This window comes from Ceratotherium simum, chromosome 14 (genome assembly GCF_057802395.1).
Source record: "Ceratotherium simum simum isolate JZ-2026a chromosome 14, ASM5780239v1, whole genome shotgun sequence".
Taxonomy (NCBI): Eukaryota; Metazoa; Chordata; class Mammalia; order Perissodactyla; family Rhinocerotidae; genus Ceratotherium; species Ceratotherium simum.
In genome coordinates this window covers 63,832,859-63,848,427 of record NC_141913.1, presented here as the reverse complement: position 1 = coordinate 63,848,427, position 15,569 = coordinate 63,832,859, and the positions used below count along the sequence as shown (strand labels likewise).

General features: G+C 38.7%; 1 protein-coding gene across 11 annotated transcripts in view; it reads right to left on the bottom strand.

Moving 5' to 3' along the window:
• ATP9B (ATPase phospholipid transporting 9B) overlaps positions 1 to 15,569 on the bottom strand; it is a 280,439-nt gene that overhangs the window by 141,427 nt on the left and 123,443 nt on the right. For all 11 annotated transcript variants that reach the window (XR_015554337.1, XR_015554338.1, XM_087439362.1 and 8 more), the window contains one exon: positions 5,454 to 5,529. Coding sequence is in view for 9 of the 11 variants with exons in the window: in XM_087439362.1 (XP_087295488.1) it covers positions 5,454 to 5,529 (76 nt within the window). In the remaining 2 variants the exon portion in view is untranslated. The remainder of the gene's footprint in view (positions 1 to 5,453; positions 5,530 to 15,569) is intronic.

Sequence of the window (15,569 nt, the reverse complement as noted above, 5' to 3'; positions counted from 1 at the left end):
GATGATATATTTGTACTCGGCATATAGAAAAATATTAAATACATAATGATATAATACTATAAAAAACTTTCAAAAAGACATACCATACAATTCTTTTGTCAGTGAAGCTAAATGTTAAATCTGACCTGATCAATATTTCCTTCCTATTTTGCCAATTAAGTTTAACTTCATCAAAAATTAAAAGTGTCACTAATGTTAAATAAGCACAAAAACAGAACAAGACAAATTGCAAAATTAATTTATTTTTAACATCAGCAGAAGAAACAAGTCTCAGAGAAGGCTTAAAACTTCATCAGGCTAGAAACTGCTGTTCTAAAAGCCAGGTGAATTATTAGCAATGTTGATCACAGGCTGGCATTACAGTTTCAAGTACCCAAAATGAAATTTGAGAAATGACAAGACTAACAAGAAATATTTCATTCAGATATATAGAGAATATAATCAGTGTTTGCATGTTAAATATACCATATATAATAAGTATTTAAGGAATTCCTCATGCAATTGTATTTGTATAATCTATTAAAGTTTGGTACAGGCTATCATATGTACTGTCTCATTTCATTCTCACTAAAAATGAGTACTCACTGTACTTACATTTTTTTCTGAGGTTTTTTTTTTTTTTTTTTTGCTGAGGAAGATTAGCCCTGAGCTAACATATGTGCCAGTCTTCTTCTACTTTATATATGGGTTGCCACCACAGCATGGCTGATGAGTGCTGTAGGTTTGCACCTGGGATCTGAACCCATGAATCTGGGCCGCCAAAGTGAAGCATGCCGAACTTAACCACTACGCCACGCGGGTGGCCCTGTCATGCTTTTTATTTACTAAAACTTCTAGAGTCAGTACACAATATTTGGAATATTCTGCATTCTCTTTGAAAAAGAGTACGTATTTATGGATTAGTATAGGCTAAAAGATCGAGTAAACCCTGTATATATGGCAAAAAGAAATATGGGAAAGGGTTACCTGTTAATTTTGAAACAGAGACATGAGAGGGCAATAAAATATAACACATTGATCAGAAATAAGGAAAGACTGACTACAACAGAGAAAAATGTTGTAGAGACAGACAGACAAAGACCGAGAGAACCATCAGCCAACCAGCACTTCCTGACTGTCAATTATCACCCAGAACCTGCTAGATATGGTAGAGAAACTGCCAGGGCCACTTGCAGCAGACTTGGAAATGGACTACAATCTACAGACACTCGCCTAGTGCCAATCTCAACGAGACCTCATGTCTGGCTGCTCGCGGACTGCAGCACTTTCACGTGCTGGGAACCAAGGGAACAAAAGAAAAACAACACGCAGCATGGAGACACAAAGCGGGGCAAGGAACCCACGAACACTAAACACCTGCCAGGACCAGCCACACAGCCTGAGGAAGACGGTGAACTAGCCTCAGGAAAGTTATACAAAGAGACCAAGGCCAAGGGTAGAGAGAGTGACAGAGAAGACCTACACCAGCTCTGGGCTCCACCAACTGTGCATGTCAGGGGAAGGCGTCAGACCAACAGGAAGTGATGGACAGAATGTCTCTGCCCACTCCCCAGGCCATAACAACTGCCCACAAGACAGAAGGTTTGGGAAGCAGGTCTCCCACTCCTTGTGAATTATGAACTGCATGCTGGTGTGTGTTCTCTGCTGTCTCCACTGCTCCTATGTGCCCAGGCTCCAAGTGCTTCTGTGTGTATCACAGCTCTCTGGGTGTGGTCTCTTGGGTGACATCTTAGTGGGACGGCTTCTCCTGCTATCCCAATCCTGAACCTACTAACCTTTCTCTAGCATAGGAGCCTTGCAAATTATGTATGGTAAAGGGCCAGGTTTTATTTTTAAATTTCTGGTCTGCCATGAGGACTAGTTTTGTAAAATATGAAAATAAATTACCAAGATGAATGAAATAACAAAAAAAAAAAAAAGAAAATATATGCCCCAATTTTTTTTTAACCTTAAATTACTTCATCAAATTGCTATAAAAGTTTCCAAACGTTTACTCTCATTTTCTGTATTTATCACAAGCAGTATCAGCTCTGGATCCCCCATGTGAGCACACAAGTCCTGCAGTCCTCTCTGGGGGCTCAGCCCTGCACCCTCCGCCTGAGCACACACGTCCTGCAGTCCTCTCTGGGGGCTCAGCCCTGCACCCCCCTGCCTGAGCACACATGTCCTGCAGTCCTCTCTGGGGACTCATCTTTGCTTCCAGGCTCTCGACAACTTAAGATGGAAATAGTCGCTTTTCCACTTATCAGTGAAACATGGTAACTCTACGGGACACTGACTCTGCTTTGGAGAAACAATGTTCTCTGAACCAACAAGAAGGAAGAAGAATCATGGTACCACAAGAAATTGTGTTGGCCCCTCTTTGGTGACCCTCAGTCCTTGTGTCTGTCTGTGTTAACCTGAGTCCTTGCTCCCACGCATTCAGAATCCTGTGACAAGGGAGGAAGGTTCGAGTCACTACACCTAGGAGGCAACTTCAATTCAACTGAAATATAACTTCTAAAGAGTAAGATTTTTAAAAAATTCTGCTCTTTTCTTCTCAACATGTAATCAAGTATAAAGAAGACAGGAGCCCTAACATTACTCCTAGAAATCCAAAGTCTTTCAAACATTCCTCAGGATATGGCAGTCTGGTAATATACAGAGTCTAGTAATTGCTCACGCTAATAAGGTTAAGTAAAAACAAGTATGTGTTAAAAGTTTTGAAATTAATAAAAAAAGCTTGCATTTTAAAAATGTCCAAACACAAGTTAAAATTAAGGGCACCTTATTTAAACTTTTGGAATCAATGGTTTTAAAGCAGTCTAAATACTCTCTCAAAGATAAAATACTCTGGTAAACTGAATTCTATAAATCATATAGAAGAAAGGGTTACCAACGTGGCAAGCGTGTTGTGATGCCTAGATCTGTGTCTGCAATGCCCAAGTACGGAACTAGGAGCTGCCACTTGTCAAGGTCCTCTAGAGAACTGAGGTCAGGAGAGAAAAACTGTGCACAGGGAATCATCTGGGATATCTTAGAAGCCTTCAACTCAGGTTGCTTCTGTCTCTTTGAGGAGAAAGTCCACAAATCCGATCAGTAACAACATTCTAATATTCAGGAAACAAATGATCAAATCAAGTTTATAAATAAAAAGAATCTACGAATATCTTTATGAATGAACTAAACTTTGACCCTTTATTAAGAATAATATCAATATGATGGAAACAAAACAGAATACAACACCTAGATACAGATAATGTAAAATCTGTGACCGAGTATTGGCTTACACGTGGCATACTGTAAATACTTTCCTATAAACTATTAAATGCTAAGTGCTGAACGGCGAAGCAGCTGAGGATGGCACACCTGGATTCAAATCTAGGTCCCCCCACTACAGCCTGGCTGTGTGACCGTGCTAACAACAGGCCCTTCTGAGCCACAGTCCTTCACCCAGAAGTGAGACTAACAACAACAGCACCTCACTGAATTGTGGTGAGGCTGATGATCCACGATCATTAGCAGGGTAAAACACAAGAGCAGTGATGTGAAAGAAGTGTGAGGACAGGATTCTAAGACTTTCTCTGGCTGCAAAGTGCCCTCTCAATGGTGGCTGCAAGACTTCCTGAGGGCTACATAGCCAGGTCCTGGCCTGCTCCCTCTGAGGACTCTCCATGGTGTGAAGACCCTTCCTGAGGGCTACAGAGCCAGGACCTGGCCTGCCCCCTCTGAGGACTCTCCATGGTGTGAAGACCCTCCCTGAGGGCTACAGAGCCAGGATCTGGCCTGCGCCCTCTGAGGACTCTCCGTGGTGTGAAGACCCTTCCTGAGGGCTACAGAGCCAGGACCTGGCCTGCCCCCTCTGAGGACTCTCTGTGGTGTGAAGACCCTTCCTGAGGGCTACACAGCCAGGACCTGGCCTGCCCCCTCAGAGGACTCTCCATGCATGCTATCCTTACTTCCTCTCTCTCTTAATTTGGAGAAATTTAAAAAATTCACCAGTACAAAAAATAACATAGAACACTTCACAGAATTTCTACCTATTAAAATTTTCATATTTATTATCAAGCTGCTTTTTTTTAAAGATACAAAATATCAGTACAAAACTAAATCTTCTTTCATCCTCTAGCCCCCAAAAGATGAACATGTGTACCTCTGTAGGAGTCTGTTCTACACTTTCATGTATACAGAAGACCACATTTAAACACACACAAACAGAATTGCCCTGTGTGCGTCTGATCCCATCCTTCTCTATGTGCCAGGCATCCTGGCCCTTAGATCATTTTCTTCAGCCTATTCTCCCTCTCAGCACCAGGCCTTCACATAGGTGTCAGTAATGCCAGGAATCCTTCACACCCTTCTTCTATCCATCTTACCCAGTCACATCTGTGTATTCTTTAAATCTAGTTTAAATATCTCTTCCTCAGAGAGGCCTCCCCCAAACCCTGATTAGGTAAGGTTTTTGGCTTATTTGTTTTCAGGGAACCCTATACTTTTCTGTGATACTTAGCACAGTTGAAATTATCTGTCTCATTTCCTTAATGTCTTTCTCATCCACAAGTTCCTAAGGACAGGATCCTAAGGAGTTTGTTCCACACTGTGTCACCAGTGCCTGGTCTGGAGCAAGGATTCCACACAAAACCATCAGAAGGATGACTGTGTTCTAAGAGAGGAGGTCTACCAGCATTGGACAATAGACACTGAGAAAACAGACAATCTACCTTGAATGTTTCCTTGCGTTCCTATCCCCAACAGTGACATTAATGCTCCCTGCTACTAAGCTTCATTCCTGGCACCGTTAGCAAGGTCAACTACTTTCTGAGAAGGCGATAATCATTTAGATTTTCAATACCACCCAGAGAAATTTACTTCACAAAATGTAAATTTAAGAGGCCTCCTGTTTGACCACTAGAAATGCTCCAATGTCCTCCAATTTTACTCAAATGAACATTGAGAATCTTTACGCTGGCCCCTAAAGGTCTGACATGATCTACCTCCTAAGGCGCCCTACCTCATCTAAGACTTTTCTCCCTCCCAGACAACCCACCAAACTGACCTCCTATGAATTCTGTTAGATGAAAGAAGAGTGGTAAGATCCCTCTAAAATCACCACTTGCTTCCCTAGTTCTGCTGTGCCACCTCTCATTAAGGCATATTGACAACTGTGTCAAGAAACAGGCGTCAAAACCAGCAAAACACCCGTGCATTCCTACGTGAAGGGTGCATTACCCACAGCTGCTTCAGGCCTTGCTACTCAAAGTGCGGTGTGGTAAGCAACAGCCCAGACCTCGCCCTTGGCTTGTCTGAGATGTGGACTCTCAGGAGTGTCCCACACTCACTGAACTGGAGTGTATACTGAATAAGTTCTCTACGTAATGTAGGCATTTTGAGAAACACTTGTTTGAAGTCACTCAAAAACGTAAAGCATCACCTTTATGTGAGAATTCACGCTAAAAATAGAACTTATTTCCTACCTGATGCAACAATGGTGCTTGCCCACAATGTATTTTCAATGCTGAGACTTTCATGTATAGGCGGATCACTGTCCTCCTGTTCAGGGAGAGAAAAGCAGAAAAAATGGCAAATTAGCAACTTTTTTTATTACTCTGACTTCAGAAGTTAAAAACTACAGTGTTAAAAACAAATCCACAAGCTGAATCCATGTGACCTGGAGTGAAAAGGCAGGGAATTTAGACAGAAGATTCTGGGAAGATGGCAGAGCAGGAAGCACCAGGAATCTCCCCACCTGGACGACAGCTGCAGGGGCAGAATCTGTCTGATGGAACTACTGGAGCTCTGAGGCCTGTTGAAGGCTTGTCACTTCTAGGCGAAGACTTGGATGGTAAATTCTGGTCAATTTTGGCCAATTTCTGCTCTTAGCACAGTAACAGCTACCTGTCCTCATCCCCAGCCCCCTGGCAGGCAGCTGTGCACCTGTTCCTGGAGCAGCCTGCACACAGCATGTGGGAGCCAGGGTGGGCAAAAGGGATTCTGTCCTCCAAATATTGAGAGTCTGTGCTCTGACTGCTGCTTGCGGCTTCTGATCACAGAGGTGTAGACACAGAGGCGGGTGGCCACTGCTGTTGCACCTCTCCCACTGTAGCAAGCCCCTCCCCCTCCGGCTCAAGTCACTTCCAGCAGAGTTAAATGGTGAGTGTCCTTTCCCCTCTTAATTTTTCTCTTTTCCCTTTTGGGAGCCAGTCATTAAAGACTAGACATTCAAAAGCAACTGTATACATGGAGAAAATCAGAAAGTGACTGAGCATGCCCAAGAAAAGGCTCAGAAAAAAATCTAAGAAGACATTAAGCTTGCACCTCAGGCTGAGCCTTGGCACAGACAGAGCCTACAACAATCAAAAAAACAATAAACAAAAACGATGATGAAAAACTAGCAAACCTTAAGGGGGAAAATCTGACTTCTAGATTTACCACATTATTACATCAAACATCCAGTGTTCAACCGAAAAATCACATGGCATAAAAAGAATGGTCCATTTAAAGGAAAAATGTAAATCAACAGAAACCGTCCCTGAAAAAGAACTGATGACAGATCTACTAGACAAAGACTTTCAAAGAAAAATATTAAAGATGTTCAAAGAAATAAAGATATGAAGAAAGTCAAGAAAATGATGTATGAACAAAACAGAAATATGAATAAAGAGATAGAAAACTAAATAGAAACCAAAATAAATTGAAAAGTACAAAAACTGTAATGATAAATTCACTAACAGGAAGGCAGATCTGATTAGGCAGAAGAAAGAATCAGCAAATTTGAAGACAGGACAATGGAAATTATCAAGTCTGATGAACGGAAAGAAAAAAAGTTGAAGAAAATTGAAAGGGCCTACGAAATCTGTGGGACACCATAAAGCACACCAATACACACATTGTGTGAGTTCCAGAAAAGGAAGACAGAGAAAAAGAGATGAAGAGAATATCTGAAGAAATAATGGTGAAAAACTCCCCAAATCTGATGAAAGACAGGAATGTAAACATCCAAGAAGCTCAACTAAATCCAAGTAAGATAAACTCAAAGAGACCCACACAGAGAAACATTTAATCTAACTTTCAAAAGACAAAGAATCTTGAAAGCAACAAGAAAAAAGCAAATCATTACATACAAGAGATCCTCAATAAAATCATCAGCAGATTTCTCATCAGAAACTCTGGAAGCAGAAGGCAGTGCGCCAGTATAGTCAAAGTGCTAAAAGAAAAAGAACTGTCAACCAAGAATCCTACATCCAGCAAAATTGTCCTTCAAAAGTGAGGGAGAAATCAAGACATTCCCAGATAAACAAAAGCTGAGGGAGTCTGTGACCACTAGACGTTCACAGCAAGAAATGCTTAAGGGAGTCCCGTAGGTTGAAATGAAAGGACTCAAGGCTGATGCATTTAAAAGAATTATTGATTTATACTTTTAGGCATACAATGTCTAAAGATGTAAAGTGTGGGGATGGAGCTGTAAAGCAGCAGAGATTTTGTACATTATTGAACTTAAGTTGATAAAAACTCAAATTAGGGTGTTATAACTTCAGGATGTTAAATGTAATCCCCATGGTAACCACAAAGAAAACAGCTATAGAATATACACAAAAGGAAATGAGAAAGAAATTTAAACATTTCACTACAAAAAATCGACTCAACATAATAGAAGACAGCCACGCAGAAAATGAGGGGAAGAGAAACTATAGGGCGTATAGAAAACAACACAATGACAGAACTAAGTCCTTCCTTATCAGTAATTATTTCAAATATAAATGGGTTAAACTCACCAATCAAAAGACAGAGACGGGCAGAATGGATAAACACACATGATCCAACTACATACTGTCTACAAAAGACTCATTTTACATTCAAAGACACAAAAGAAGTTGAAAGTGAAAGTATGGGACAAGATATTCCATGCAAATAGTAAACAAAAGAGAGCAGAGGTGGCTATACAAATATCAGACAAAACAGATGTTAAATCAAAAAAGGTTACAAGAGACAAATTAATGAAATGTTCAATAAGGCAAGAAGATATGACAATTATATATAATTATGTACCTAATGAAAGACTATCAAAAGATATGATGTAAAAACTGACAGAATTTAAGGGAGAAATATACAATTCTACAGTAATAGTTGGAGACTTTAATATCTCTTCACAATTATGGCTAGAATAACCGAAAAGAAGTAAGGAAATAGAGGACTTAACGTAGTAAGTCCACTAGATCTTACAGACATACACAGAACACTCCGTCCAACAACGACAGCATACACATTCTTCTGCACATGGGCCATTTTCTAGGACAGACATTATGTTAGGCCACAAATTAAGTCTCAACAGATTTAAAAAGACAGATATCATATAAAGTATCTACTCCAACCATGACAGGATAAAGTCAGTAATCAATAACAGAAAATTAAAAAAATTGTGGAAATTAAACAACACACTCGTAATCTCTTATCAAAATCCCAAAGATATTTTTTGCGGAAAAGGAGAAACCCATTCTAAAATTCATATGGCATCCCAAGGGACCCCAAATACCCAAAATGATCTTGAAAAAGAAGAACAAAACCAGAGACTCAAACTTCCTGATTTGCAAACTTACTGTAAAGCTACAATAATCAAAACAGTGTGGTACTGGCATGAAGACAGACATATAGACCAATGGAATAAAATGAAGAGCCCAGAAGTAAACCCTTGCATATATGGTTAAATGATTTTTGACAAGGGTGCTTAGACCATTCTAAGGGTAAAGGAGAGTCTTTTCAACAAATGGTGCTGGGAAAACTTGATATCCACATGCAAAAGCATGAAGTTACTGTTCCCTTATACCATATGTAAAATAAACTCAAAATGGGTCAAAGACCTAAATGTAAGACTTACAACAATAAAACTCTATGAAGAAAACATAGGACAAAAGCTTCATGACACTGGATTTTGCAACAATTTTTTGGATATGACACCAAAGGCACAGGTAACAAAGGAATAAAATAGACAATTGGAATCCATGAAAATTAAAAACTTTTGTGAATCAAAAGGCACTATCAACAGAGTAAAAGGCAACCCACAGAATGGATGAAAATATTTGCAAATCACATATCTGATAAGGGATACCAAGAATATACAGAGAACTTTAAAACTTAACAACAAAAAACCAAACAACCTGATTCAAAAATGGGCAAAGGAGGGGCCAGCCCGGTGGCGCAGCGGTTAAGTTTGCGCGCTCAGCTTCGGCAGCCTGGGGTTCATGGGTTTGGATCCCAGGCGTGGACCTACACACCGCTCATCAAGCCATGCTGTGGCGATGACCCACATATAAAAAAGATGAAGATGGGCACTGATGTTAGCTCAGGGCCTATCTTCCTCACCAAAAAAAAGAAGGGGGGCAAAGGACTTGAATAGACATTTCTCCAAAGAAGATATACAAATGACCAAAAAGGACATAAAAAGATGCTCAACATCACTAATCATTAGGGAAATACAAATCAAAACCAAAATGAGATACCACCTCACACCCATCAGGATGGCTACTATCAGAAAAACAAAAAACAAGTGCTGGTGTGGGTGTGGAGAAACCGAACCCCTTGTACACTGTTGGTGGGAATGTAAAATGGTACATCCGCTGTGGAAAACAGTATGGTGGTTCCTCAAAAATTGAAAATATAACTACCATATGAGGGCCGGCCCCGTGGCTTAGCAGTTAAGTGTGCGCGCTCCGCTGCTGGCGGCCCGGGTTCGGATCCCAGGCGCGCACCGACGCACCACTTCTCTGGCCGTGCTGAGGCCGAGTCCCACATACAGCAACTAGAAGGATGTGCAACTATGACATACAACTATCTACTGGGGCTTTGGAGAAAAAAAAGGATTGGCAATAGATGTTGGCTCAGAGCCGGTCTTCCTCAGCAAAAAGAGGAGGATCAGCACGGATGTTAGCTCAGCGCTGATGTTCATCACCAAAAAAAAAAAACAAAAAAAAAACTATCATATGACCCAGAAACTCCATCTCTGGGTATGTACCCAAAAGAACTTAAGGAAGCGTAGATATCTGTGCACCCATGTTCATATCAGCATTACTCATAATAGCTAAAACATGAAAGCAACCCAAGTGCCCGTCAATGAATGAATGGATAAGAAAAACGTGGTCTATCCATGGACTGGAATATTAGCCTCAAAAAGGAAGTAAATTCTGAAACATGCTACAACATGGATGAACACTGAGGGCATTATGCTGAGTGAAATAAGCCAGTCACGACCATACAAATACGGTATGATTCCAATTATACGAGGTACTTATTGTCAAAAAATCACCGAGACAGAAAGTAGAGTGGTAGTTGCCAGGGCCTGCGGGGAGGGGGAATGGGGACTTAGTGCTTAATGGTTACAGAGTTTCAGTTTTATGAGATGAAAAGAGCTACGGGGTTGCACAAATTATGAACATATTTAATACCACTGAACTAAACACTTAAAAATGGTTAAGATGGTAAATTTTATGTTACATGTATTTTACCATAACAAAAAAAATTAAGAAAAATACCCCAAACAAGAGAATATAAAAAAATTGAAATTACAATTTAAAAGAATGCCTTTATGCCTTTAATAAATTCATTTTTCAAAATATTTAACTTTAATATGAAGAAAATAATTTTAAATTTTCATTAAAACACTATATGTTCTCATTTTTTCAGAGAGCAAACTAAAACTGTATCTTCCAATATGTGCTTTAACAACACCACAGCACTCATGGAAAAGTATAAAATATTAGCACAGACATATTACAAATCAACTTATCAACGCTTATTTATTAAGTGTGGTAGAATATCTTCTCTCTGTCTTTTGTTGAGGACAAGAGTTATGCTTTTCAAATGTATATATATTCATGAGAGAAAAAAATGCTTCTGTAAATATTATTTACAACTAATATATACCTATATTTATATCTAGAAAGGTGACATTTCTCTTAACTTTCTCTTTAAAAATGTTATTATGATATTAGATATTTTTTATTAAGCAAAAATTCAAATATAAGATGTATGTTGCTAATTATCTGTGCAGATATCAAACACGGCTATACATCAATATCATGATAGCAATAATGTACAATCTAGTTTTATCTTTACATTTTTAATGTCTATGTTCAGAGACAAAAATAACTACTTAAAATCTGAGAACTTTTCGTCTTAATCTGAAGTTTTAGTCTAGAAAGCAGTCCTTGCAATTTTGGTTATGGAAAACCTTCTAGAATAGGATTATAAAAGCCCACAGCCTTGCATCTAGAAGTAACAAAGGGAAGACATTAAGTGTGAGCAAATTATCTCTATGTCTCCATGGGGTAACAAACCATACACTGTCCTGACTGGCGTGATATGCCACCTCCATGTAGAACTGTATTTTATTAAAAACTGATAATCCGCTATCAAAATATCTTTTAGGATAACAAAGAAATCAAAGGAAATTGGGAAGGAGGAAAGAAATTAAAAACCCATTTCCAAAAGTGCATGTAAGGAAGACAGGTTTGTGCTACTGGTGTTTTCTTTCCATTCACTCATCAAACCATTTTTCAAATGATATAAATTCTGGCCATTTTGCTAACTACTTGGAAGATATTTGCTAGATATTTGATTCTCTATTATATCTGTGAGGGACAAAATCTAAACCAATCCTACCAGTTCCAAAATACTTCCCCTGATATTGCAAGTATTTGTAATAAAAAGTGTTGTAAATTAATTTAGTTTGAGGAAGGGGGTTAGCCCACGGTGACTTCACACGCGTCTGACAGCAAGACCAGCGGCTCTTTAGCTTCCTGTGTCCCAAGCACCACGCTCAGCATTTACTCTTAGGACCTTACCGATCTTCCCTCACACTCCTCTCTATTGCCTACAAAGAAGGCCACTGCCTGATGGAGATGTTTCCTCAGCTTCTCAGGCTGTGTGACCATGAAGAGTGGGGTGCCCTTAAGTGTTTAAAACACAGATGGGGTGCTGTTTCTTAAAAAACAATTCATGTTAAGAATACAGACTGGTAATTAACTGTGCTTTAGTCATATCATCTGTAAATAGGAGAGTTCATTCAAGTCATTGAAACATGTATTTGGTATCTAAATATACAGCAAGATATATATAGTGTTAGAAACCACAGTTATAAGAAGAATTAAGACACAGCCTTCCATCTAAGTAGTTCCTGGCTTAGTGCGGGAGTTCAACATGGACTCAAAAAAGGACAAAACAGTGTCTCAGGGGCAAATGTGATGGTATCAAAGAAAAGGAAATAAAAAGAAGTCTTCTAAGCGATGGTACTTAAACTAGGTATTAAAATGCAGGAGCTTCACAGATCGCCCTTAATTAAAGGGATCTGTCTATTATATATGCCGATTCCAGCATACGGCCAATCTCTGTTTCTGTAGACACACACACACTTTTGTCTTCATTTTAAAGTCCCTCAGGGGGCTGGTGCAAGCGGTTCAATGCCTGCACTCCGCTGCGGCGGCCCGGGGTTTGCAGGTTCAGATCCCGGGCGCACACCAACGCACCACTTGTCAAGCCATGCTGTGGCGGCATCCCATATAAAGTAGAGGAAGATGGACATGGATGTTAGCCCAGGGCCAGTCTTCCTCAGCACAAAGAGGAGGATTGGCAGATGTTAGCTCAGGGCCGATGTTCCTCACCAAAAAATAAATAAATAAATAAAGTCCCTCAGGAGTTACTTCTTTCAATTACAGTTTGTCAAGTAAAATATGTTACATACTTTACTGCCTTTAATAGTTTTAAATTAAAAAATCTATTGATAATTACACAGCTGCATCATTACTCAAAATACTAAGGAAACGTATTTTAAGTGGGAAAAATGAGGCTTATGTTATCCCAATATAAATATGCATGTTTATGGGGAAAAACTTGAAGGGGAAGAGTCAAGAGAATAATATTAGTATTTACATTAGGATGATAAGGCTAAAAATTGTTTAGTACCTTTAATCATTTTATTTTTATACTGATGGTGAAAATATAGTCACAATCTTCTCACTACTCTGGAATCACATCAAGCTCTTGCACAGTGGCTCAGATAACATGGCTAGTCTTTACAACACATGAGAATACTCAACACCCTGCCTCATATTTCCACATTGTTCCTTGCGTCTTCCACGGGAAAACGCCAGGCAAGGAGCCGCTGTTTGTTCCCTCTGTTCACAACCAAAGTAGCTGTTCAAGGTAAAGAGAGAAACACTGCCTAACTCGGAAATAAACAGTCCAGGAAAACTGAGTTTCCCTTTACTTTTATGGTTTAATAGAACAAAGCATCAACTTGTAAAAGAGAGAAGTAGGTGGCCTCTATGCATTAACTATTTTGTGCCTGAATTTATGACTGAACTGAAATGACCAGTTTCTGATTCACTCACAGAGAGGGTCTTAGAATCTAACTGTGATAAACATTGTTGGAGAGAGAGAAATATTTATATACCCTCACTCTTTTTCCCAAATATGGGCCAGATGGCATATCCTTTAATTGTATGTTAATCTAGGAGTTTTAGCCATGACTTAGCAAATTGAGTATATAATTAGGATAAATCCTGCCAATTGCTGATTCACACATTTATCACTTAAGGTATGAAACAAAGTTATTCTCTGATATGAATCCTCAATTATTTTCACTGTATCACAGCAATTCCCATGTTTATCTATCCCCCCGGACTGTGAGCTATGTGACCCGGACCTTCTGAGCACCTAGCACAGAACAGGCACTCAAATTTGCCCAGTAAGTGAATGAATCAGAGAACAAACATGGAACTCTTCCCCTAATTTCCAATGCCCCTTATCAGGCACTCAACGCGAAGTCAGCAGTCTGCTGTGATTCTAAGCCAACCTATGTGTACTGCAGGCTTTTAAGTGCTCCTTTAGGCCACCCTGCACACAGCTGTCCATCATCAACTGACCACAAAAGCACAAATGAGTAGATTTTATTAGTTTAAAACTCTTCCTATGGTTTTTTTAATATGGAAATTTAAAAATTATTAACACATGTATATCTTTTAGTATAGCATTTTCCCATTATGTCAAACTCCAAAAGAAATAAGGACATTAAAAATATATAAAAATCTTATAAGGTTTTCTGAACTGCAAATAAAAGGTTCTATACAATTTAGTTTTAGAAATTGAAGTCGGTTCTCCCATTACTTTTCTATAACTACTTAATCCTGTGAATGCTTTTTGTCTATTTCTAACATAATTATGTGTTGAAGAATACACGATATCTATGCAGTTTATTTTCAATTCTGTAATAATAATGATGGACTTTAAACCTTAAAAATTTTTCTAATATCAAGAAAATTACTGTAAAAGATAGTTCTTTACCAATGTCATATAGTACAGAATAAAGATTGCGAAGACAAGAAATGATCTCTAAATAACTTTCTCTTGGGGTATCCTTCTCCTTCATGTTATATAGTTTGAAAAGATAAAATTTGCTTTGGGGAGGGAAAATGTAAAATGTTACAATTTCAAGCTGTTTTCTCAGTAGTGTACCCTATTTAACAAACAACAGAGATTTGCTTTTTAAAAGGCGAGTATCTTGATTGGAAAAGACATGTACAACGATAAGTGTGCTATGGTTGGCAAAAGAAATTACATCAAAAAAATGCATTATAAAAAAGATTAAATGGGATTATGATGTTAAAGTACTATGAACACTGCTAATATCTGAAAACTGGCTACATTTTTAAACTCTAAACTTCAGAGAGAATAGCTAAATCTTGAATAATAAGCGAAATCGGGGATCTCAATAATAATATGAATAATTTATATAACACAAAATGTCATATAGTCAGATAGTTACTCTGAGACTGTTCTGAGGTAAGCAGAAGCAGATACTATTCACAGTATGCATACCTATAGTATTAGGCTCTGCATAGGCAACAAAATACATAATACGTCTATTGCCACAGGACACTTGAATTAATTTTCTCTGATTCTTAATTAAGAATTTAGGCTGATACAAAAGAAACGTATATTTCCTTCTTGGTATATTATACTATTAAAAAGGACTATAAACAGATATCACTTTTTAAAATGTCCGGTTGCTATTTCAGTAATTAAAATGAATTCCATTTTCTAGTTACAAAACTAGTTACTTGGCATGGTTTTTTCTTTTCTCCTTTTTGAACAATGCACACACAAATAAATATTTTTCATCCTAAATAATCCAGGAACTCCAGATTAATATATTTAAAATGAGCAAAATAAAATCTTGTTAGAAACATCAAATGAAGGCAATAAAAGGCCACTTATTTGAATTACACTTATTAAAAACTTGCAATAATTCGTACAAAGTGAAGGTATCTTACATTAACTAAAAAGCCTCAGTGAAGTCAGGATCCTGGAACAAACTCTTTTCTTCTGCACTATCCTGGCTCTGAAGCTGACTGTGCCATTTTGGACGTTTCCCCCACTTACAGTGAATTAAATTTTGCAGTATTTTCTTTCTCACATTTTTGTTGCACGCATGAGCTACAGGTGATCCTATCTACTCTCACAGTTGGCCTGGATGGTTTGGGGAGGCTGGAGGGACATAAACAAACTTAGATAACTGCCATTATCCTAAGGGAACCAGGAAG